Source organism: Phyllostomus hastatus, unplaced genomic scaffold, assembly GCF_019186645.2.
Source record: "Phyllostomus hastatus isolate PE091 unplaced genomic scaffold, TTU_PhHast_1.1 phas_scaffold_39, whole genome shotgun sequence".
Taxonomy (NCBI): domain Eukaryota; kingdom Metazoa; phylum Chordata; class Mammalia; order Chiroptera; family Phyllostomidae; genus Phyllostomus; species Phyllostomus hastatus.
In genome coordinates, this window is record NW_025334028.1 from 23,833,702 (window position 1) to 23,860,794 (window position 27,093).

Consider the following 27,093-nt stretch of genomic DNA (forward strand, 5'->3'; position numbering starts at 1 on the left):
ATCTTCACAATATCTCTCAAAAGTGGTTCTTATAATTTACATTTAAAAATAAGCAAACAGAGAGGTTATTTGCCCAAGGCCACACTTGAGAAGCAGCAAATGTCAGTGTGGGCCTGAATCTAACGTCCCTGATCTTTCCAGCATTCCATGATACTCCTACCCTAATGACATAAATCATTCAATGCCTACCAAATTTTGGACACAAATTCTCCCTCTACATTTATTCTTTTTCTAAAAAGAGCACTGGACTGGAAGGCCAAGTACTGGGACTGCTAGATGGATCTGTCATTAGTCACTCATGAGACCCATGGTCACTAAATGTCTCTAGATCTCAATGACCTCATCCAACTACGTGGACTTGTCTAAATAACTTATGATTTCTTCTAGATCTGATGCCATTGATGAACTCTGGAACAAGACCTCATCGTTAGTGCAATGACTGGTTAATATTCTCAGTAATTTTAGAGGGCATTAATAGAATTTTTTTACCATTTTACTATAGCTTAAAAATGCAACTGTAACAATACACATTCTTTTTTTCTTCAGCAACATAAAATATTCATGCAAAAATACTTCTCAAATAACCTAACTGATAAGTTGCTCATGAATTTTGATGTTTTGTATAACAAATATGTTACAAAAATAGATGAAAAAAATTAAACCAAAACAGTTCCAAATATCTGCACCCACAAAATTCACAGGTAACATTTCATCTGTCTCCTCCCACATCTTGCGCCCCCGGCCACCTGCCTTTGACCGTCACTGGGATCACAACCCTCCACTGGAGCCCTAACAACGTGCTCTTCTCTGAAGTACCTGCAAGACATTGATCTCCAGTGCAATATAAATAATACAGATGGTTGTACTTCAAGAATCACTTGAGACCACCTCCTGAGACCTTGTCTGAGAAACAGAGAGAGGAAAAAGGAACAAAGTCCCCTATCAAGGAACTCTGTCCACATGACCAAGTGTCATTTAACAATTGTGTCAGAGGCCCAGAGAGGGACTATGACATGTATTCAGACCTCACATTAGTAATCATAGTTTAGAGCAGACTAGTCTGTGCCAGACTAGAGCAGGCACAGAAACAAAGGCTCTTCTCAAGTATGTGCAGGCATAAAGAACAAATTTTCGGAAGAAAATGTGGTATAATGAAAAGAATACTAATCCTCATGAATCTGGAGGCCTGAGTGCTAATTCTTCTCTGAGACCAAAATTATGGTCTCAAAGTTATGCCTTTACTCAGTCCAATCATCTTATTGTACCTGTAGGGCCTTTTGCAAGCATGTCAGACATGCTTATGTAGAAGATACAAAATCAGTGACCAAGGGCCTGGTCCTACTTGGGAACAGGGAAGGGCCACTGAACCTCTATTGTTTCTAATGACACAAAGAGGGCCCAGGATGTAGTGAAACCCAAGGAACAGAATTTAGATCTGATTCCATTCCTCAGTCTACTGAGCCATGCACTAATGGTTAGGTCACATCTAAATACATAAGTTAAAGGGGACTTGCCTACTTTAAAACTGGAAATTTTAATGGACACACAACCCCACATTTCATAAGAAGTTAATAACATTTCTCAACATTTTCTTTACAGTTGCTATCATCAGGGAAGCTGGTGACAGGGCAATAGGTGACAAACATAGAAACACCCAAAGAAAGCTTCTAATTTAAGGGAAGCTGTCAAAATATTGCTAGCAAGATGCACTGACTAGCTCCCCAAATCACGAGCTCAGCACATTCCAGTCGGATGTCAAGGGACACACAAAGCTCCTTTTCTGAAAGCCTTTATTAACTATAATGCACCCAACATACCTCAGGCATTCTCAACACTCCACAGCTGTTTTAAAATAGGGGCGAGGAGAAGTCAAAGAATTGAAATGACAAATTTTATTCCTTTTCTTGCCCTTCTACTAAAATTTTTTATCTCCTTAATTCTAACTAACCATCCATTCCCATCTTCAAAAGATGGGGCACCAGGACAGAAAATACACTCAGATGAGAAGAAAGCAAATGGGGGCACTCCTAAATCATTATAGTCTACGCAGAAACAGGAAAAAATGCTTAATAGACCCAGGATGCTTTTTCTTTTCAATTCTTTGACCTGAAGATACCCTAGCAGAGAAACTAGCCTCAGTGTGTTCTTTGGCAAAACCTACCATCACAGAAGGAGGGATGATCACTTGATAGGTAAACGTTTGAGACAGGACCTATGTATCCATAATGCATTTTGGCAAGAACTGAGGGTTATGTTGGTACATTGCAAGGATTGGCTTTGATTCTGGCAGAGGTGCTATCATTTCTTAAAAAGAATATCTATGTTTTCTCCTAAAAATGATCTTTTAGGGTAAAACTTTCACTTAAGATTATGTGAGAATATATACGTATTTTTACACACATACACAGTCTTTATAGTACATATTATATCATCTATGAACAAAACCTTTAGGATTCCTTCCATTTCAAAATCTGACTTTTAACTCTTGTTTCCTTTCGTTTATCCCTGCCCTGTGAATGTCCTCTCATTGCCAGGTAAAGTATGTTTTCAAAAGAATTCCTTTTTAAATGATTATTAGATATGTAGGTTAAGCAAAACTTACGGACTCATGAGGAGGTATTTGATAAGGACTACACTTGTAACTCACTTTTTCTCTATAGCTCATGTCATTTATGAAGATGGATTTTATGTCTTCAATTTTCAGGTGATTCTGTTGTAATGATATTCTTCAGTACGGGTTTATTAAGAAATTTAATGTCTCGATGATTCAGCACTTAACATAAAGCCTTACAACCTATTCTCAGTAACTTCCATGTAAAGACTGGATTTCAACCCACATGAACTATTTTATTAATGGACACAGACAGTAGGCATATCTAATTCCCTTGAAGCTACTGACTTCGTATTTATCAAGATGCACGCGTTACCATATATCATTCTTTTATGTCTACATCTAGCCGTCACCCCAATCCCCTTACCTTGTACACCTATGCTTCACAGCACCACTAATACTGACACCTTCTTTAACTTTGTTACAAGTTTTCTACATAAAATTTGGTTAATATTATCTTACATGAATAAAAGAGACAGTGCCAGATATATTTATAAAATAATATGAGCCCATATGATGATTGTGTGTGCATGTGTTACATGTTTCTCTTATTAGTACGTTAGTCAATTCTGAACCAGGTCATTACTGAAATACAGAACTTTTGGTAAAGTGGTAGGAAGATGGTAGAAGAGATGAAGAAGGTATAGATCTTTCTTTCGTTCTCTCATAGGGCTTTGTACCATATCTGGCACATGGTTACCATTCAGCAGTGTTGTGTGAGGAGATGATCTAAGGATGGGAAATAGAGAAAGGAAGGACAAGACAAAGAAAGACAGGAAGAAAGGAAAGAAGCAAGCAGGCAAAGAAGAGGAAAGCAAAAAAAATTCAAAAATATGAAACATAGAACTTGTCAGGACACTAAAAATGTAACTAACCTCATATAAAGAGAAGTCTGAGGGGAGCATGAGGGAATTTAGGACAAAGGTAATATGTCACTTCAGAGGCTAAACTCTGTTTTAAAATTCTAAAAGTGTCTCCAAAATAGATAAAAGTAAAAATGATATTGGTTCTGTCAGTAACTGTGTGAACTTGGGTAAATATTTCTCCTTATTTGAGCTTTACCTTCTAAACTTGTAAAACAGGGATAGTAATACCTGTCCTGTCATTTTTGAAGAAGATCAAATAAAATATGTGATTAATATGCACAATATATACAATCATAAAATATTTGGCACCTGAACAATGTAAAATACCATAACTCAGTTTCAAATTCCTCAGGAAGGAAAGGCTACTTATTTTTTAATGATTTTATTTATTTTTAGAAAGAGGGGAAGGGAGGGAGAAAGAGGGAGAGAAAAACATCAGTGTGTCGTTGCCTCTCATGTGCCCCCTACTGGAGACCTGGCCCATAACCCAGGCATATGCCCTGACTGGGAATCAAACTGATGATGCTTTGGTTTGCAGGCTGGCACTCAATCCACTGAGCCATACCAGCTAGGACAAGAAAGGAGGGCTACTTATTTTCAATAGTTTGCCATTTTATAATTTCCACCTCACTAGTTTGTGTGAACCTTGGGGAAAGTACGTGACCCCTTTGTGCCCCAGTTTTTCATCAATAAAATTAAGGCTATAATGTAATTCATACAATTTTTGATAGATAAAATGCACTTATTTATGGAAACACAGAGTAATGTCTGGTAATCCTAAGTGCTCAATAGTTAGTTATTATTGTTATTGTTATGTGTTATTTATAGGAACAAAATAAATAACATTTGTATAACATGCTATCCCAACTAAATGGCAATACAGGGTGGAGCAAAAGTAGATTCATAGTTGTGAGTATGTGAAACACTGTTTACTATTGTATTATTTTCCATATGAACAACTGAAATTTACTTCTGCTCTACCCTGCATTTACATTTACTGAACATATTATTATCAACCTAAGACTTTAAAAAATATATACCAAGCTATATCACTCAAGCTAACGATGACAGTGACAATGGTGTAGGAAATTACAACTACAGATCACTGCCACATAGGGAAGAGTCCTGAATACAAAAGGCAGTGAAATAAGATGCCACTGATGCCTCTCCACAATTAATTTTATCCATTCATCTCAGAGGGGATTTCTCTGAAAACTAATCCAAGTTTCCTAATCTTAACTTCTCTTTAGTCTTACATGTCTACATACATTTCTTTTCTACCACCTCATATTGATAATAAAAAGGTAAAGACTGAGAGTTTTATTCATAGTTGCTGCTTTGCTCCTTCATAAGTTCTTATTCTCCATACCATTTCTTGGTAGATTTTCCTAGGTGTAAAAATCATTATGAAGCCAGCTGACCACAGACATGCTGCATTTTCTCCTCCATGTTTACATCATGACTGCCAAGAAGACTGTTACCTTAGTTCACTCTACCAGCAATGCAATCCTCCCTTCCAAAGGTATCTTCCTGTCAAGCAATAAATTATCTTTCTGTTTATAAATGGTATTTTCCTGAAGCACCCACTTTTCGATTAGAAAATATTTGAGGATGTTTGAAAATATTTGAAAATGTCAGGTTTTGATAAGACTAAAATGCTTTTGGTAAGTAATTCTATCATGTTGCCAAGTTTAGAAGTCTAAAACATCAAAATACATTTTTTCCCTATCAAAAAAGGTAGACATTCGTATCTCAGAATTTTAGCAAATAATGTTCTTCCTGTCCATCCTTGGAACCTGATTTTCTACCTCCTCTCTCTTCCTTAACCTACCTTTATTTATATTGATTTTTTCTTTGCTGTCCTTTTAATCTTTGGTTATGATCGCTAAATCAATTTGTTTGCCATTTAGATTTTCCTCTAAAATCCAAAATACACTTCATTTAATAAACTTACTAAATTACTTAGTTTTACTATCAGTACCTTCTCCTGGAACTGAGTTATAGCCCAGGTGTGTGTTTTCTCTACGTCTGTTGTGTGTCTGCTCACCCATCCACTCAGCAACCCACACGACAACTCTGAACTACAGCAAACTGGAACCGCATAGGAACCTGCTACAACTTACTTTAGATTTCCTTGAAGCACAGGTATATCACAGAAAAAAAAGGGTTTAACTATTTACATCAAGGTTTAAAACACATTTTCCAGGAGGGTCATTACAGTTTTCAGCCAAACTACAGTTTAAAGCAGAGTGCAGCTTTGCCACTGTATTCCTCGATGCTGAAAGATTTTACTTTACCATTGCTTAAGTGATACTTCCTCAGTTAAACTTCTTTTTGTCCCTAAACACTAATTTCTACCCTCACTTCATACTACTCTTTCACTGGAGTATTCCCAAATATATTTAAGTAATTATTGGTGGAATTATTTACTTGACGTCTATCCCATACCACATTATAAATCCCAGCCAGAAAGGCCGTGTCTGTCGTGTTTATTTCACACCCCCAGCGCCTAACATGGTGCTGGGTAGACAGCAAGTTTTCAATAAAGGTGGGACCCACTGGTGAGTGGATCAGGTTAAAAGTCACTTTTCCAGGTAGCAAATTATTAAGACAGAGAAGGTGGGAAAGAAGGAGAGAGGAGAAGAAATGTTTCATTACTGAATTTTCTGTTTGGCCTATTTTGGTAATTATGAAATAGCTTTTCCCTCAGGGCTACAGGTTCACAGGATAAAAACAATTTAAATGTGCAAATTGCTCTGCCAATGTTTAACTCCAGTTTGGAAAGGGTATCTTCCCTGGTTACGGCAGTAATTTCAAGTGAGGTAAAGCTCTGTGAATCAGTACTGATAGAGTACTGTGGGGCACTGTCTTGCTATCACTTTCCAGAAAGCAAATGCTTCCATCAATGCCTGTACTGACTGCCTACCATGTTTAAAGCATGCTACTTGGATTTACCATGTGTATCAAAAAGCCCCTGCTTCAAATGAGTTATAATCTGATTAGGAATTTATAGGAATGCTAACTGTAGGAAAAGCTAATAGAAAAAATTAAATGATAAGCCCAAGGGCAATGATGGGTACTGCAGGCATTCAGGGAAGGACCATCAGAGGTCTCTGTGGCAGCACAGACTGCGGCGGGTCTGCCTGTTTGGACGGGGGGAGAAGAGTGAGACGAGCACTCCAGATGGAAAAAGTGTGTGGGCCAAGGTGTGGAAAAGAGAAAGTCAAAATCTGTTCAGGGCCGTGAACAGAATAATCTGGCTGAAGTAAATTAGCCAGAGAGAAGCAGAGAGACTGGTCATAACGGTAGCTCAGCCCATAGAGTGAAATGATAACTCAGAGGCTGAGCGGGAGGAATATTCTGCTAGGAGCTCCTGTGACACGCCACACTGACACATGGCATAGGAGTGTCACCATGGCTGCAGGTCTCAGGCTGTTTAAAACCACGTGTACTTATCTTTCTATTTCAGTTACAGGAGAAACACAAAAGATGGAAGAGGGACAGAATTACAAAACTGACCACAGCCAGCGTGAACCAAGATGGCACTGAATCTGACCTCCAGGAGACCCTGAACTCCATTATACCCTGAATCTTATTATACCTTGTTTATAACACATTAGCATGCTAACTGACTCACCCTTGGGTGCCCTGACACATCTAAGTGGACCACATAAGGGCAGGAAAGGGGTGGGACCCCAATTCTGGGAAGATACCAGCTCATTCCCCTAAAACTAATGTGTATGCTTCCCCCTCATTATATATTGTCCCCTTAAAAGTCCCCTTAGACTTCTCTAGAATGAGAAGTTGATCTGTGACTTTGACTCCCACTCCTCCATCCTCTGGCTATCGAATACAGCCTGTGCTACTGAATGCTCTTTGGCTCAGTGACACCAAATGAAGAAAGAATCCTTAGAAGGCCAAAGGGTCCTTCCTGGAGACCAGGTCCCCACAGCAGGGGCCTAAATGACCCAAACTGGTAGCAATAGCAATATACAGTATTCATTGATGATATGTTAGTACTGCACACCATTATTTTCAAGGCAGTTTCACCTATTATTGACAATTTCTTTTCTCATTTCACAGAGATGTCACTGTATGCCAATAAAATTAGGTGACTTAGTTGTTTAATGGTGGAGCTGCGATTCAAATCTGTATCCTCTGTCCTGGCACCTTGCAGGAGTTGTCAGAGTGAGGAGTCAGGAACAGGGAGATGGGTGAGAAGGAGATGGGTGGGAAGGATGCGAACTGTGTGAATTAGTGTGGGCCACACCCACAGATGGGACACTTACAATCAAAACCTTCTGGAAGCTGGCTTTAAATTGTCAGCAAATATGAGCAACAAATCAGAGCTATTGGACATTTAAACATGAAGCTGATCACACAATTATTATTGGTTTTAAGATGGCAAAATGCACCCATTATTCACATCCCTTCGTTTTGCTAGAGGGCTATTAGTTAACTCACAGAAACTTTAAAAATCAAATCATGCCCGGGCTGGTGTAGCTCGTGGATTGAGTGTGGGTCTGCAAACCAAAGTGTTACCGGTTCCGTTCCCGGTCAGGGCAAATGGCTGGGTTGCGGGCCAGGTCCCCAATGGCTGGGGGGGTTGGCGGTGGGGGGGGGGTCACACATTCATAAGAGGCAGCCACGCACTGATGTTTCACTCCCCCCTTTCTCCCTCCCTTCCCCCTCTCTAAAAATAAACAAAATCTTAAGAAAAAAAAAACAGGGAAAAAAAATCAAACCATACTGTAACTATTAGGTTATAATTTCAGAGGCCTCTATGATCATCTACATCTAAGAATCAAATGACTCACAAACTTCCCACTGCTATCTTTCCATTAACTGTGTTTTGAAGGTGCTTGCAACCCAGTTTTGTTGCCCTGAACATTAAAACTCCTGTTAATGTTTATTTTATTCAAATATAGTAATCCTCATTCCCACAGTGATGAACTGGTCCCACTCCCACAAACTATACAGTGTTAGCACAGCAGCTTTGAAGTGTTTCTGAAACTTCACACAAAAGCCTTTTGAAATTATGCTCTAACTGAAAGATATATCTTTCTTCTTATCAGTTTATTTTTTCCCCTGAGAATTTTTTCTTTTATGAAAAAGTTCCCAAAATGAAATGTCCACTTTCTGAAAGACTGCGACCTACCCCGAAGGCAAGAGGATACAGTGAGAGACCTCCAGAACTGCACAGCTGGCAATGCACCGAGGGCGGTTCCTTTCTTCATTTCTTACCTTGTTAAATCAGAACCATAGAAGCAACGCACAGCTTATGTGGTAAATACCTATTGGTCTCAAGCAAAACTAGAATACCTAGCACGATGATGAAAGAAAGGAAAGGATAGGATCTGAGTCTATTCTTATGAACTAAATTCCCAATTTTCTTCTACTTTTTTTTAACTGACTTTTCAGTTGTTAAAAAACCTGTTACGTATAGTACGTGCTACTTAGTCATTGACCTCCATCAAGAAAACTACTTGTTTAGGCATTCCCTTCACCAGGTTTAATAGAAAAAAAACCATTTCTTTAGTAACATAAAACAATAAAAACCTCAGTGGCCACATTTTATGTACTTTTGGTAAGTAACAGGGTCTCAGTGGGACATGACAGGCAAGGGGATCTCCTGAGGTCTTGCACTCGCTGGGGCACCACGAGGGGACTCTCTGGTCCAAGACAAGGAATCCTCACTCTGTCAAAGGGAATTCATCTTGTTGGTTTTATACAAAAGCCTTTAAGACTGAGAATTTGGGGAAAAATGGTTGCTGCTTAAAAAAAAGTTTAAAAAACACTAGACTTGGCTTTATATTTTTCCTCTTTCTAAACAAATGTTAATTTTTTTTGTTAATGTGTTGAGGGAAAAGAGAAGGAACTGAAACTAAGGGTCCTTATGACTTTGATTAAATTTAGCTTTATATCGAAACTCTAGAAATCCCATCTCTCTCTATATACACATACCCCTCAGAGACTAGCCTTTCCCCAGGATAATCAACAACCTCTGAGGACAGTAGCTGGGATCTGACTGGTGGTCACAAGGTCTGGACCTCTGGCAGGCTAAAGATAAAATTTTGACCTCAGTCAAATTTTCAGCTCCTGAGCCCTAAGGTGGAACAACCCACCGGCCACATTCCCGAGACTGGACCCCAGAAAAGACCTGTCAAGCCCTGAAAAAATGATTTATTACCCTTTCCTCGCCTCCAACCAATAAGCTTCCAGCATGACTCTGAACCCCCAAATCACAGAGCATTGTGATTGTGTCCTCTGTAATCTGTAACCTCCATACTATCGAGGGGTCAGGTCTTTAGAGCATTAGCTTTCTGTTCTTCTGGATAGCACCATTGATCAATAACACAGCCAATCTTTCACCACTGCAATTCTCAGTGTCTAGTGATTAGCTCTGTTAATGTGGGGTGGATGAACTCCTTCTGTTAGTACACAGTTCATTTTTTACCTTAAAAAGGTCTTTTCTGACAATTCTAGAGAATTACCCCTTGTCGAATGTACTTAGCATTTGACTCTCTTACTTTATACTTAATCTAATAGTGCCTTATATTTTTATTCAATCACCCAAATGTCTTACTTTGTCACCTGGCTTATAAGCCCTTGGCATGCTGAGAACATGTTCTCTTTTACTTTGCATGCTTCTTGCCACAGAGTACTATGGTAGCGTCTCTGTTGTAGGAACTGGGCAACTAGAAAAGGGGGACATCTGTCTCTCGCCCCCAGCATCATTCATGGTTGTGACAGAAACTGCATGTCACTGATAAACACAGCTGAGGAAGAGATTGCTTGGCTGCAGCACACTCTGTCCAGCAGGGGTTAGTTACTCTCTGGGCTACGTGGGAGGAGGTGAGAGTCAAGCTCTCTCTGTAGGACACAGCAGAGGTGTCTAGGGAGAGGCAAGGATCAGGAAGGCACGTGGCAGCACTGTAGTAACATGCAGTTTGCCCTTTTGGAGCAGGATCCCTGACAGGCCCTGAAGGTATGGGGGCCAGGGGCCAGCCCTGAGCAGCAGGAGGTAGGAAGTGCTAAGCAGGTAATCAGGGCACAGGCAAACAGGGAGGCCTACTTCCCACAGGGAATGGGGAGTACGAGACAAAAACGAAGACAACTACCTATTCGTAAGGGCTGAGGACACAGAGCAGACGCTTAGTTATCAAAGTGGCTAAGGCCCCCCTCAGGCATCTGGACTCCAGCTGGTGACAGGAAGCACCTGTCACAACTCACTCAGGCATGGGAATGGCTCCTTCTAGAAGTTCTGACTGGTTCAGAAGTGAGGCTGCCTTTTTCTGCTTCTCCTGGGTTATATCTCACTTCACAAACGTTTGATTGCTTCTTCTCTTTCTGTCTCCATTTTCTTAATCGCAGAGAGCCACACTCAGACATGCCACCTGAGTACTATCCAGATCAATGCCAGCTAGAGTTAATGGCTTTTCACATTTTATCACCCTTTCTGCCATACCTGTGACACTTCTCAACATTTCTGAATGAAGAGATTACCTTGATGAAAGAGGGTCATGTGGCCCTTGCCCCTCCTTTCTTCCTTGTAGTCAGTAAATAATACCCTCTTGTTTCCTGGTCTCATTCATGCACACAGGTGTGGTGTTTCAGAGAGGAAGTGCAGACTGCCAAACCAGAAGACCTGGGCTGGAGCCCAGCTCATCACTGCTGAACTGAGTGACCCTGGGCAAGACCAGCACCCAGACACTCACTCTGCATAATAAAAGGGAGTGAGGTGGGGAAGCTGGTGATAATCTACTTTGAAGTTTTATATAATTAAAAAAATGAATAATTACTTTCCTAGCATAGGATCTGACTCATGGTAGGTTCTCAATATACAATTTGAATATGAATTTCAAGCCATAGATCATTTATGCTTATTTTTTCTTGATTCTTTACATGCATGATCACACTACTCTTATTTAAATCCACATCCTTCTTAAGGGACATGATTTTGGATTACTGCTAATTATAATTTCTTTTAAAGCCCTATAATTTACCAGAGCAGTATAGCTGTTGACCCCTCTATACTTTAGAAGGGCCTGGAGAAGAGGTAAAACATAAGTCAATCTGGGCCTCACCTCTGACCAACTGAATCTTCATCTCTGGAGATGAAAAATTTGCATCAAACAATAAATGAAAAAGTAAAGGAAAAATGGTTAAACTATTAACTAAAACCAAACTAAAATTAAAAAGCTTAAAAATTATCACACATATTACGGAAGTCCACAAGAGATTTAAAACAACTCACCTTTGTTATTGTACACATCTAAGTAATTTGGTGCGGAGAAAATCGTAATTAGAGAAGGGAAGCCTGTTGTTTGGCTCTTCCTGTACATGCGATACCTAAAAACAGGAAGTACAAGTTCAAGCAAGGCTCACAGGAAAAAATGGTGATATGGAATTATCGATTCAGAAATACAAAATTAAAATTCAGTTTTATTGTTCAGAGAGAATTTGATTACATAATAGTAAACAAAATTTCCTCTGTAAAGTCTGTTATACAAGGGCATCAATTCACTTCAGAGATGCCAAACATGCAATCATATGTAAAATGTCCAAACAGGTTTTTCCTAAGTCTAGACAGAGGTTACTTTTTGTTCTCTACCTACCAGTTTTTTCACAAGCTTGCCAGTATTTTTGACATAAGAAAACTAAATAAGCAAAGCAATATATAAATCTTTCCTACTAATAAGCAGGCTGATTATTTATCTAGTGTGTTGTTACAGTTATATTTCCCCTTTTTGCCTAGACTAAGTAATTTGCTTTTCAAATAAAGTTTGGTTAAATCTATGGATTTTATGAATTGAAACTGTTTCTTTCTACTTTAGAGTTTATTTATTGTCAATTTCTTGTGGTATCTGCAGGCCAAAGATTATTGTTTCAGCACGGTGATATTTAACCAATCAGTAATGAAACAGAACATCTGCAAGATCTTTGGAAACAGAGCAAAAATTCAGTTTCTTTTTCTTCTACTAAGACAAAAATATAACTCAAGTCTTTAAATAACCAGAAGATCCAGGAGGCTGGCTTTTGTCACCAAGGTTAAAATGTATTTCATGACTTCTATGTTGTAGATTTCAGGAATATCAGTTTAGAAACATTCCTCTATAGCACATAACAAAATGTTATCATTCCTGGTACTCGGTGTCAGTTATTTCTGACATGCCTAACTTAGCCAGGTTCTAGATGTGCTTCAAATAGTACCTTAAGATAGATGATTGGCCACTTTAAAATTTATAATTTTACAAATATCTTGGATACTATTTTCCCCAGAAGAAAATATCCCCTTAAAAATCTTTTGAAATATTCTTGTGGACTTTGAGAAGATTAATTTGATGTGAATACCGAGAAGGAATTTATCTGCTGAGATGGATTTCCCATGGTCAACTGAGGGCCCAAATTTTACGAATAATAAGATCCTACTAGTCATTTGCTGACAGGGACTTCTCACAGATACTGGGAAGATTCTCAGATGGAACTCTTGGCTTCCCGTGCTGTGCCTTGCTTGTTTATGACATCTGTGTTGACAATTGCAAGGAAACCCTGATTTTGTCTTTACCAAGGACTGAGATCTTCCCTATCCATTCCGAACTACACAATTTCGATACCTCATTTACATAAAACAGACCTAATTGAGAACCTGGGTAGGTACTTTTGCTATAAAAGAAGGCCACCCCATTTTCTCAGTGAAACACAATTTAGGTTGCTACCTGAATCTGTGTCTCCAGGGCTATAGCTCCTTTTGCTCAAATAAATGCTTATTACTCTTTATTTCAGTCTAAAATTACTTTTGGTTTGGGAGGAGGGAGTGGGTGGAGGTAGAGGAGGGTGTAAGAGGGATAAATGGTGATGGAAAAATACCATAAAAATGAACTATTAAAAATAAAATAAAATTACTTTTGGTTTACATTTTAGAAATATTTATTCTGCTTAAGGGGACTGAGTTTTCTTGGGGGAAAACAGAATGAGAAAGAAACACTCTTAATCCTAGTACCTTGACTTCATAAACCATGGCTGGCTATACCTACTTGACAACAAATAAAAACAAAGAGAATGGATGACATAATCTCAATTGTCCCCAATGAATCAATCAAATGCTCATTTTAAAGAATTGTTGATTTTAATTGATGCACTTAACATGTTTTCAAATAAGCAGATGATTTCAGGTTCACAGAGAGATTAAGATAAATCTGCCTCAAATTCACAGCTGGGACAGTCAGCGAAAAAGCACGGTGACACCACTGCCGGAGAAGTGAAGACAACTGGTGGAGGATCCATGTGGCCGGGCATACCAACAGGTCACTCCAAACACTGGCAACGACAGCAGTGGGCACATAATATTGGATGGGTTTATACCTGAAGCAGAATCACCTCAATAAATTCAATTAAAAAAAAAAGAAGAAAAACAGCTAATTTGGAAAGGAACATAGGATCTGCCTTGATTCAAAATCATCGCAGACATGGGCTGACTTTAGAAGGCAGTTATTGCACTCCCATTTTAGCACACAGGTTATAAAATAACTGTTCCTCTGTTTCAGAAAATTCAGAACATGAAGGGATGAGTTTAAGCATTTGAAGGAAAACAGTGTTTTCAGTGGAGCCTACCTGGAAGGATAATTGACTTCCAACCTTCAACTTAATTGTACCTATTTCTTCATAACACTGATTTAATGCACCATCAAAGTGAATATCTAGTATTTCTCAGTTTTCTAAACCCTTAAAATTGGTCTACATTTTAAAGTTTACCAGATATTACAAAACCATGTTGTGTATTTATTAGTTAGAATATAAAATTTTCCCCACCATTTAAATGTCTCTGTTTTGGTCCATTAAAACTCTACAGGGATCAGGAATGATATTCTTTAAACAAAAGTACAACACATAATATCTGTTAAATATTTATGTGTAATTCTCATTCACATTGCCAATCAAGACTGGTAATTTACACACTTTGGGGACAGTGATAAGAGCAGCAATTGAAATAGGAGGAGATGCCCTTCCAGTGTTTAAGAAAGCCAGCTGACAATTTTACCTGTTCAAGCGAAAAAGGGAAGAACTCGAAAGGGGACATCACACATATCTATAGTCACTCAGTCCCCAGAACCCTGACCATCTCTGTCATCAGAAGACAATTTTAAGGTTGAATTCCTTCAGGGAAAGAGCCTGGCAAAGGGAACCTCCATAGCCTAAGCAGTGAGGGAGCTGTGACAAAGGGACAATGTATGGTTTTCATAAACCCACAGAACTGCTCACCCTGCATCCTGGGCTTCATGGGCTCGGAGTATAGATAACAAGTTATTGTGCTGTAAGAATTCACAAACAGCGGGATAACTGCCAGAGACAAAAAGAAAAGAGAAGCATCTGTTATGAAATCATCAAAGGAAGCAAATTTACCTGTTACACCCAGACCTGTGTGATTCGATCCAGCCTAATCACACATACATCATTCATGAAGCAAGCCTCTTGGCTCCCTAAGGACAGGTTTTCCCCTGTGGCAGAAAAAAAGCACCTACAGCTGTACTTTTTACATAATGAGAAAGGGCTGGCGCTGTATGAATTGGGAAAGATTGCCGACTCTTATGTAACAACACTAGAAAAGTGTCCACTTGTAGAGAAAAATCGGTATTATCAAGTCTACCTTTAAACACAAAGTGGACAGAACCATAAATATAACATGAGGATGGAATTTAAAATGTAAACCTCAATTTTCTCAAGTACAGCACTATTTTTTAAAGTATATTTTATTGATTATGCTGTTACACTTGTCCCATTTTTTCTCCCCTTTATTCCCCTCTGCCCTGCACCCCTCCTCACACCAGCATTCCTGCCCCCTTAGTTCATGTCCATGGGTTGTACATATAACATTTTTGGCTTCTCCATTTCCTATACTATTCTTAACCTCCCCGTCTATTTTGTACCTACCATTTATGCTTCTTATTCCCTGTACTTTTACCCTAATCTCCCCTATCCCTCTCCCCCTCCCCACTGATAACCCCACATATGATCTCTATTTCTGTGATTCTGTTCCTGTTGTAGTTGTTTGCTTAGTTTTTTTTTTTTTTTTTTTTTAGATTCAGCTGCTGATAGTTGTGAGTTTGTCATTTTACTGTTCATAGTTTTGATCGTCTTCTTTTTCTTAGGTAAGTCCCTTTCACTTTTCATATAATAAGGGCTTGGCGATGATGAATTTCTTTAACTTGACCTTATCTGGGAAGTGCTTTATCTGCCCTTCAATTCTAAACGATAGCTTTGCTAGATAGAGTAATCTTGGATGTAGGTCCTTGCTTTTAATGACTTGGAATACTTCTTTCCAGCCCCTTCTTGCCTGTAAGATTTCTTTGGAGAAATCAGATGATGGTCATATGAGAACTCCTTTGTAGGTAACTGTCTCCTTTTCTCTTGCTGCTTTTAGGATTCTCTCCTTATCTTTAATCTTGGGTAATGTAATAATGATGTTCCTTGTTGTGTGCTTCCTTGGGTCCAGCTTCTTTGGGACTCTCTGAGCTTCCTGGACTTCCTGGAAGTCTATTTCCTTTGGCAGATTGGGGAAGTTCTCCTTCATTATTTTTTCAAACAAGTTTCCAATTTCTTGCTCTTCCTCTTCTCCTTCTGGTACCCTTATGATTTGGATGTTGGAACATTTAAAGATGTCCTGGAGGTTCCTAAACCTCTCCTCAATTTTGTTTTTGAGTTCTCGTTTCTTCATTATGTTCTGGTTGAATGTTTATTTCTCCCTTCTGGTCAACACTGTTGATCTAAGTCCCAGTTTCCCTCTCATCACTGTTGGTTTCCTATACATTTTCCTTTATTTTGCTCTTCATAACCTTCACATTTTCCTCCATTTTGTGACCATACTCAACCAATTCTGTGAGCACCCTGATTATCAGTGTTTTGACCTCTGCATCTGATAGGCTGGTTATCTCTTCATCAATTAATTGTATTTTTTCCTGAGCGTTGATCTGTTCTTTCATTTGGACCATATTTTTTTTTTGTCTTGGTGCACCTGTTACGTAGTGAGGGGCAAACCCTTAGGTGTTCACCAGGGCGAGGCAACCCCTGTTGGTGCATTGTGGCAATGTATGTGGGGGAGGAGTCCGAGGGGGAACAATGCTGCTTGCTTAGCTCTCGGCAGCTTTCAGTCACTTCCCCCGCTTCCTACAAGCAAATGGGGCCCTTCTGGTGCTGATTCCCGGGTGGGTGGGCTTGTGTACATTCTAAGACCCTGTGGATCTCTCCAGTGAACTCTCTTGTGAGGCTGAGAATTTCTCCTGCTGCCACAACCCACACAGCATTTTTCAGTCAGAGGTTTTGAGGCCTTCTTTTCCCCACATTGGTACCCTGGGTTGTGTGGTCTGTCTTGCTCCCCAGTTGTTCTTCCTGATTTATCTGCATGTGAATGTGGGACTGCCCATTCCACCAGCTGTGCCTTGCCTACCCTGGTTCTCCAGCTGCTGCCTTGCTGTGAGTCCTCTCCACCCTGGCTGCCCCTCCTACCAATTTGGATGAACATTTCTTCTTTAACTCCTTGGCTGTCGGACTTCCACACAGTTCTATTTTCTGGCAGCTCTGGTTGTTTTTTGTTTTTAACTTTGTTGTCCTTCTTTTGGTTGTGCGAGGAGGCAAAATGTATCTACCTACACCTCCATCTTGGCCATCAAGTACAGCACTATAAGTGTTTGGATACTTGTGCAGGCCCGAGTGCTATACAGAGAGGACTAAGTTTGGAAGTGGGAGAGAGTTAGTCTTCTAAGAAATCAAGTTATCAACTTATGTAAGGTAATAGTAATTGGCTGTATTATTCAAAATCTAAATAGAAGTATGGAATTCACAGGGTTTTAAAATGCATATCTTACATATGATCAACGGAACTTTATCTTTAATCTTTACCTTGACTTAATAAAAATATCAAAATTCAATTAAGATAATATCTGTTAGGAAAGTCTTCAAACTGAAGATGACAGCTTCATTTAAAATAAAATTCAAATTACAAACTAAACTTGAATACCCTCTACAATCACTTTGTGCTCTAAGAATTTTTAATGAGCTAAATATATGCTATAAAATGATTAAATTTTAGATATTTCAAATCAAGCAACAGCAAATCCATGCTTGTTTTAATATTAACAAACTGCAGATATCTACAAACCTAAACTACATATTCTACAGGAGCCACTTCAGCAATTATAAAAATAGCTCTTTGGGAAAATATTTAACATATGTCACTCAAATAATTTATTACAAAAGAGAAGTTGAAATAGCTTCTATGCTACAGATTTTGAGAGAATTAGCTGAGCAACAGAAAGAAAATACCATTTAGATGGAACACCGCTGCAGAATATTGATTATAAAAAGGTTCAGTTCTCTGGCAAAAGTGGGATCTGAAGTAAAAAAGTCTTTAGCACGTGTGCACAGATGACAGTGGTTGTTTGTCTAGGTTTGTTATTTTTTTGCCTGTGGGAAAATGGCTTTGTGCTCTTTATTTTATTGTATTTTATTTTACTTTTTCCTTTGGGAAGAACTTGTGCTTGTCTCATGAAAACACAATTTTTATATATTTTCTTCATGCTACATTTGATACCTTTATGCATTTAAGTTTTCTTCCATGGAAATATATACCTAATTTCTAATGAAAATCTGAAGAAAATAAAGTTAACTTAGTAGCATTCTGCTATGTTAATAGCATTAAGGAAGGAACACTTGCATTCTTTCTTGGAGAAAAAACATTTTGAAGAAAATCTTTAGAAATTTAAAAGCACATGCAAGCAAATACTCAAACTTTCTAAGAATTACAAATAGTTTTCAAAATAAATTATAGGAAATACTTGACTACCAATTAGATTACTATTATTGATAAGCTAGCTGTCTAGGATACATTAAAGTTTTTAATAATATTAGGGGGAAAGGCTTTACAATATTTTTATGGTTTTTCATGGAAATGATGAAAACCAAAAAGTGTTCAAGCTGAACAGCATTAAAAAAGATATATTTAGAATGGCAGAAAAAGCAGACTTCACAACACCTCACCACCATGGACAGTGATGTAAATCATTTATTCACCGATAATTTACCAAAGGCTCACTGGTGAATTTGTCGTACTTGTTGGAAGATTGTATTATGCACAGGGATGGGTGGTATGATAAATGTACGGTGTGGTTTCTGGACTGATGGTATTTATAATGTAGATAGAAAAGTAAAACATTTTTTAAAAGTAAAAAACCTACTTAAGAATAAAATACATTTAAGATAAAATAGTTTGGGGAAATAATAAAAGCAAGAAAAAAAGCACATGGGTCTGAGGAAATCTTTTTGAAAAATATCTCTCATGGCAGATTTTTTTCTTTCTTCATTGCATTAATAAGGTGAAACTTGCATGATCTATGCCCACCAAGGAGAAAGGGCCCCTCTTCCTCCAGACTGATCAGCCCAAGTCTGAGCCCATGGCCTTCTGGGCAGAGGGCTGGCTGGATCGGAGCCCCACTCACACCCCTCCATGGGCACCCTTGTCAGCCACAGAGTGTATGCAGTGACCCTGCAATGATTTTGTTTAACCCAGTGGCCTAACCATATCTTAAACCAGATCAGCTGCAAGGAGCAGTGAAGACCAGTGATGCTCTCAGCTCTGTGATACTCATTTACCAGTATCACTACCATGTTTGGGGAATAAGTTATCTTCTCTGAAAATGTTTTTTTATCATAATTATTCCTTAAGTACTAGAGAATGCATCTTGTCTGAGTAGAAAGGGAAGTGAATATATCCATGGAATAGTGGGGATACTTAGATCTGGCTTCTTATTTCTATTTCCTATGTAAACTCTGGAAAATTGTTTAGTATCTTTGTTTAACCTCATAAAAATAAATTACCTCATTTGTAAAACTGCAGACAGTATCATTTACTTCATAGACTTGAGATAAAGATTAAATGAGTTAGCAATATGTGTAAATTTTCTAGTCCAGTGCCTGACACATAATAGTAGGCATTTCACAACTCCTAATTTTCTCCCCACCACCATGGCGTGAAAGAAAGAATGCAGTTTAGAATGGTGAGTCAGCAACCCCAGATTCTAATAGCAGATGTTACACTTGTTGGTTGTGACTTATGTTAGATCTTAAGGAAATCACGTATGGGGACTACTAGGTAGGAAGTGGTTAGAATATGAACAAGAGAGGGAGGGGACAGGAAGTGGGCTGAGCATGAAGAAAGACGACAGTAGAAAGACAAAAATGTGAGACAAGGTAGAAAAAGGGCTTGGCACTAGACAGAATAACTATTGTTAAATATAGTCTATTTATGCTATTTCTGGTTCTTGCAATAGTAAATTATTTATCATATATTTTTTAATTTTTTAAAATTTACTGGGGTGACATTGGTTATTAAAATTATATAGGTTTCAGGTATATTATTCTACAACATGTTATCTTTGTATTGTATTGTGTGTTCACCACCCGAAGTCTAGTCACCTTCCATCACCAGTCATTTCCCCATTGCCCCTTCTACTGCAATAATAAATTGTATTTTAGACTTAGATTTCAATCTCCCAGATTTCCAAGCTATAGCCAGAAGGCATTATTAAAATGCTTTTTTATGCTTTTTGCCCTTACACACTTTTTTTCCTTGTAGAACAAGGAAAGCCTCTGCCAAGCCTTAGCTAAATTATCACTTGTGAACTATTCCTTTCAAACCCACTTTACCCCGAGGTGTACACAACTGCTGTATCCACCATGTTTCCACAATATATGAATGTAATAATCACTTGTCATGCTGTAGTGTAAATTATGTGTCTATACCTGCTCTCCAGAAACAGTGAATGCCTTAAGAGATGAGCAGTTTTGTCTTCATATCTTATATACTTAATGGCCATTTGTCAGCAAACTGGAGCTCACAGTTAATTTCTGGAGTATCCTCAACAGAGGCAGTTAAGCAGATGAGAGAAGTAAAAGGTTTTTTTTTCCTTTGTCAGCTTCTGCAAAGCAGAGGCAGGCAGCCTGGTCAAGGGGATGGGAGGAAGCCTCCACCCTGCCCCATCACAGCCCAGTACTACAGAGGACTTTCCCTAATTGTCCACCTCCTCCTCTACTTCCTGGGGCCTGGCAAAGGGCACTCAGCCCTGGGGTATCTTGGTGTTGCCCAAATACTGTTAGGCCTCTCTTCCTAGGACTTGCTGTGTTTTTTTTGCCCCATGGTTCTCCAACTAATTTCCTTTTACCACTAGGGATCAAGTCTTGAAGGGCTCCATCTCTTTCAGTCAGAACTTCACCAGAGCTTATGTCCTCACTTGTACCTGGCTGCTGGCCACCTGAGGGTGGGGGGTAATTTGTACTTAAGGCAAACTTTTTATTGAAGAGTAACATCTGTACAGACAACGGCACAAATCAGAAGATTACCAGTTGGTGACCTTTCGCAAAGTGAACACTTTTGCAACTAGCACTCAGATCAAGGCACAGAAGGCTTCCCGAACCTCAGCAACTCTTCGTATCTCGTCTGAGTCACTATCACCTCCTCACTAAGGGAAACCACCATCCTGGCTTTTAATGTTCTAGTTAGCTTCTCTAACCTTGAACTCTTATTTCAGTTCCATGGGATCATCCGGTATGTACTCTTTAGTATCTGGCTTTGTCCACTCTCATTCTATATGTGACATACATGTTATGTGCAGTTTTGTTCAACTCATTCTCATTGCTGTATTTAATTATTTAAATATACTACAATTTATTGTTCCTTTTACTAAATGGGCATTTGGGTTGTTTCCATTCTTTTGGCTATTACAAACACTGCTTCTATGAACAATCTGGTGTTTTGGTACATATATGTACATGTTTCTAGTGGATACTGAAATAGGAATAGAATAGGTTAGTTATATGAATGTCCAACTTCAGTGTATACTGAAGTAAAGTGAGGCCATTCAGGTAGTGATCTTTCTAGAATTCCTAGAGTTATCTCCCCTCAAATGTTCATGAATATCAGTTTCTCTGATTGTGAGAGCCTAACCTTCCCAGTATCTCTGGCTGGATATGTTCTACTTGTCTTTTAAAATTTAAGTGTAACAACACTTCCACCATGAGCAGTCCCTTAAATTTTGATCCATCCCGTTTGGATTAGGGCCCTTAGCTCTGTGTGTGTGTGTGTGTGTGTGTGTGTGTGTGTGTGTGTGTGTGATGACCTCCACATTTATCACAATGCTAACCCACCTTGCATTTCACTTATCAATTTCTGCTGATCAAACTCTGGCACTAGACTGTCATTCCCCTGGAAGGCAGGGACTCTCAGTATTTACAAAACCTCACAGAAGGCACATATATAACATGTACTCAGGTAATGTTAAAAAACCGAATGAGTGAAGGAATTCTTTTCAAAAAGATACCCATGTATGGGAGGGAATGAATTGAGGGGGGTGGTATTGTACAATAAGGTGTGATTTCAACAGACTAAAAAGGAAGGTTTTGATTTGGAGTGGGAGAGAGGAAAGGCAGTATGGTCCAGATTTATTAAAAAGGTTCAATAAGATGTGATGACTGGTAGTGATTTCAATGCAAGAAGAAAAAGACAGTTGCTAGTCTACATAGCTAGAAGAATGAACTGTTAATAGAAACAGAAAAACAAACAAAAGGACTCTCTAGTGGAGATTAAGCAAATGGGGAAGTAAATAATAAGCTTTTTTAGGCAAGATGAGTTTAGGTTAAGGTGACAATGGAACATCTTAGGTAAAAACATTCCAGGAGACAACTAGAAAGAATTCAGGCTCAGGAAAGATCGATGAAGGGGCTAGATATAGATCTTGTAATTAAACCACAGAGGTTCTAGTGTACAGTGAACCTAAGGCAATAGTTGAGGTTCCTGGGGCAATGTGAAGAAAACAATGTCAAAAGCTAGAGGAAGACAAAGAAAGAGGCAGCAGAAGAGGCAAGGGTCTGCCTGGTAAGTTAGAGGAGAGCCAGGATTTGTGAAAAAGGAGGAACCAGAGGACCTCAGGGTGGAAAGGGTTAATAAGAGTGTTAAAGGTGGCTGATTTGTGATTAACGGACCACCACCAGTAGTTATTCTAGTGAGCTGTCATTTGCAACTTCAAAAACACTTTTAAAATGACTGTTAAGATATTCTTCAAATCTCAGAACTTCAGATGACTAATTTCACTCACTCCTTTTGAAGCAAGTTTACATGATTCGTCCAAGACAGACATACAAATTGACAACCCAAGCACCTAATCCGGCCAAAAGTTTTGTTTGGACTACATGGAAATGAAAATTTTACCTCCAGTTTGTCATAATCCTCTTAATCTTTACAATCTAACAGTTGGCCTGCTTAAGTATCTAAATTACTTGCCTCAAAACTTTAGGCATTTGAATACATAAACTCTTGTCTAGGGTTATAAAGATAATAGTAGCACTTGGGCAAAAATGTTCTTTATGAATTCTTTCCTCTTTGTCACATTGCCTGTTTTCTATGACCCATGAACTGCATTAATAAATTCTACTGATGCATTTTTCTGCAAACTCCATTTTATTTAAATCATGGTCCAGGCAATGTGTTAGACCATGATTAGGGTGGCATGGCAGATTAGATATGCAAATGTAATATAAACATGTAAAATATAGCTGGCAATTGTGGATCAAAATCAGGGCCAATAACTCAACAGGTAATTGTCACCAAGTTTCTTTCCTGTTTTTTTTTTTTTTGTTCCCCTGTGCTCCTCTAGGTCAGCTTTATAAGCTGAGACTATAAAAGATGCTTGATGCCTTCATGATGGTGCCAAAATGAAAAGGGTCAACAAGCTCTAGAGTAAAAGAGTTATTTTTCTCCACCTTAGATAAAATGTAATCCAGACTGCTTTGCTATTAGTCAATCTATAGGCCCTGAATTTAGATAGTCACCTTTGTCTTGGCTAAAGATCTATTAACAATCTCTAATGAGAGGAGTTAAATAATCATTTTGTTGAGAACAAAAGTGAGAAAACATGCATAATCCTCTGTCTAGGTGATGGCCTTTATCTCTGATGTAAACACATCTGTGTCTGTAGTCAGAAAACAAAAATACCATAAGTTTATTTAAGTGCAGTAGATGACTTTATTTAGAGTATGATTTATTTGAAAAGCTGACTCAGAAAGCTAATAGAAGAAGTTAGGCTATGGATTAAAGAAAGATTAATGCAATATAGCTTAATATCAAAATCAAGAGGCTTAGATCTTGTTTGATATTGTATTATTGAAGCACAGCTCAGTGGTATCAAATAGGTAATTTAAATACTTATGGTATACTTAGGGGCTCAACACAAGGTTGGAGATATTGAGCACTTGGCTTTGATATATTTCAATAATACTTAACTTTTCACTACAATATTTGAACGTCTTTAATAAAAGATTACTCCCAAATTAATTAATTACTGAAAAGAAACCTTAGGCTTCACAGAAATACTATATACCATGCTTCATTTCAGTCAAAACAGACTCATTAGACTTGATGTCCAAATTTCCAAAACAAAGAAACTTCATCTTCTTTGTTTTGGAAACTTTCTGATACATAAGGTTAAAATAAATCTCTTTATTAATATTTCTATCCAAAAATTACTCTTTGATTGATGCTTTACAGTGTACACGACTTTCTGTTCACAAACTTCAATTTCCCAATCACATCAACAGATGAAATGAAAATTACTTTCCCCCCTAAGGAAAACTTGGTGTCTGAAACAAAATGTTCTACCATTGCATGAAGTCTGACCGACGTTGGGGAGGAGGGTGGTGCTGCTCGCTCTAGAGGCAGAAGGGCCCGAAGCTCAACACACAGGGCAGAATTTGCCTTGCCATTTGCTTAGCTGGCAGGGCTGGGATTCGGCATAAACCTCAGTGAATATCAATTTTTGTTTTTAAGGGTTTTGTTTTGTTTTTAAAGACTATGTACTCTACAATTTAAAATTCTCCTAGACCTCTTTGCCCCTTTTGCATAAATTGTAAGTCTGATGAAAACAGAACCTAGTGAAACCGAGGGTAGGAATGCAGGAGGCTGAAACTGACACGAGACGCCAGGTAAGTCATGAGGACAAACAACACCCGACAGCTTTGCTGGTTTATGCTCTGAAACGTTATGGAGTGGGCAAACCCCATACACTGGCAAACATAAAGACATAACAATTACTATAAATTAATTTACTTATTGTACTTGTATATTAAGTTGCTGCTAATTTTAATTTATCCAAGAACTCTGATAAAATTAAGAAAATTTTAGAATAACTTGAATATACTTTAATTAGCAATTAAAAATTATTTTTCTTATTTAAGTTATAAGAACTGGTAAAATATTTTTAAAGTTATTACATAATTAAATTAAAAAATCAGGGCTGATGTTGAATTTTTTTATATAGTTCTTGAAACAAAACCAGTTTTCTACTGAATCCTACTTACTATGTTTTTAGCTACTTCGTCTTCTTGATACCACATGGCTCTTTTTTTTTTTTTTTGTATTCTCACCTGAGGACATTTTTTTTCATTGCTATCACAGAGAGAAGCAGGAAAGAAAAAGAGAGAAATACTGATATGAGACAGAAACACTGATTGGTTGCCTTCTCCTATGTGCCCGGACAGGGGAAAGAACAGGCAACTTGGGTATGCGTCCTGACCACAAACTGAACCTGAGACCTCTTGATCTATGGGAAATGCTCCAACTAACTGAGTCACACCAGACAGGTCCTGAATACTTCTTTTATGCCTTTTCTGTTCACAGATATTATATCTGTATATTTATGTAGATATATTTCTTACCTATTTATTATATTTTCATTTTGCAGGTGCTAAGAACTCATTTGAACCAGGCTTTTGAAGTGAACTTTTCATTTATCCTTGTTTTCTAGAGAAGTTACACAAACATCATAAATAAATCAAACACATGGACTGATAAATTACAAGATTTATGGACCAAATTTGCTCCAAAAGGCAGGCGCTCTGTCCTCACCTGTAGAAGTATGAACATCCCCTGACTGTGTTGTGAGTGAAGTGTTCCTGAGTCTTCTCATTGCCAAAGTCTTCCAGGGGGTCTGACCACAGGATGTCGCACATAGGTCCATAAGCAGGTGGTTCTTTGAATCGGTCTAACTAAGAAAAATAGAAGATAGAGAGCAAAATACTAATCTTTGGAAACTTGGAATTCCAAAAATAGAAGAAACCAGAATTTTGCCATATCCGACTTCCTCTCCCTAGGAACAGAGCAGCATGAACTCTGAACTGCCCTCTCTGCCTCTCTTCCTGTCAGCTGCCCCTTCTCCATGGTTCTCGCCCATTCCTCTACTCATCCTCTCCTCAGTTTGCCTGCCTCCTTCCTCCTGGTGAGCTCATTTATTGTCTGCCCTCATCTCACCCTTTACCTCCCTCTTGCTTCTTTAATTCCTAACTCTTTACTCATTTTTTCCCCTTTCTCCTATTCTCCCTTTTATTTCCCTTTCTCCCCTAATTAATTTTATTTATCCAAGTGTTTTAGTCATTATCGGTTCACGTGACTATCTGTGTTTCATTTCTTGGGGAGGAGCTTTTATTTTATTTTATCTTTGGAGACATTTCTTTTACTGCTTCCATTGAACTGTGATTTAGAAATGTGGATGAGAACAACTTAAGGTGTTTATATTTAACAATATGATTTTGAGAACAGACAGCTTTCATCTTAAGAGTGGCACATTTTGAATAGTCACTCACGAGGGGCTACCTTGGGGTTTAATTAAAGTACAAGCCTACTCTCATTTACCTTACTAGTTACAAAATAAGAATAATGATAAGCAGAGTAAAATAACCCCAACTTTAGCTAGTTATTCTTCAGCTCACAGTTTTAAGCTTCATAGTTTTACCTGAGGCCCTCATATAAAATCCATTTTCCAGCTACAGATGTTTAGCAAAGTCATATTTCAATTTTAAATGGTGCATTTAGAAGGTATAAGCAATACGACCGCCAATGGCATTTCACTAACAATTTTATTACACTGCCGCTTTCCTTTATTTTATCCCAATTTAAATTGCTATTAAAGGATCTTTAGTAAAGTTAGCAGATATTATAGTCTCTTGAAAAGAAATGCATAAAACAGCTATGACAACCCAAAATTGATATTCTACATAGTTAATACTTTAACATTAAAAAAAAAACCCATAGGAATAGGTGGACAGGTGAATATATAAGGCTAACAGCCAACCAAATTATCTTTTTATCCTATAAAAGGTGATATAAATCATGGTTTTGCTACATTCCATTTTTAAAACTAACATCTAAGAGAATAAAGTAATATTTCACATTTTAAACACCCAGTGAAAAACTTCAAGATGAGACACTCTATATTTTAACCATTATGTTTTCCATGAAATATGCATTGCAAACTTAGACTTAAGAGATTTGAATAATTTATGCCTTTAGAACAATTCATCCTAGAAAAATAATACTTGTCCATAAAAATACAGAATTTCCTTCTGAGAAACAGGAAGTTATTATTAGGGGTAAACAGCAGAGAAGTGGGGACATTCTGATTAATGTGACTGCCAAGCTGAAGAAGGTTTGGTAAGGCAACCAGAATACAGAATTTCTTCTGAAAAGTTAAAAAGTACTTTCTAAAATTAATACTGTCTACAGTAAAAATAAGTAACTAA

General features: G+C 38.1%; 1 protein-coding gene across 3 annotated transcripts in view; it reads right to left on the minus strand.

Annotated features, from left to right (window-relative positions):
- Positions 1-27,093, minus strand: part of PPP3CA (protein phosphatase 3 catalytic subunit alpha) — a 312,138-nt gene that overhangs the window by 42,232 nt on the left and 242,813 nt on the right. For all 3 annotated transcript variants that reach the window (XM_045820033.1, XM_045820032.1, XM_045820034.1), the window contains 3 exons: positions 25,424-25,563; positions 14,740-14,817; positions 11,735-11,829 (listed from right to left, as the gene is read on the minus strand). In XM_045820033.1, the coding sequence (XP_045675989.1) occupies positions 11,735-11,829; positions 14,740-14,817; positions 25,424-25,563 (313 nt within the window). The remainder of the gene's footprint in view (positions 1-11,734; positions 11,830-14,739; positions 14,818-25,423; positions 25,564-27,093) is intronic.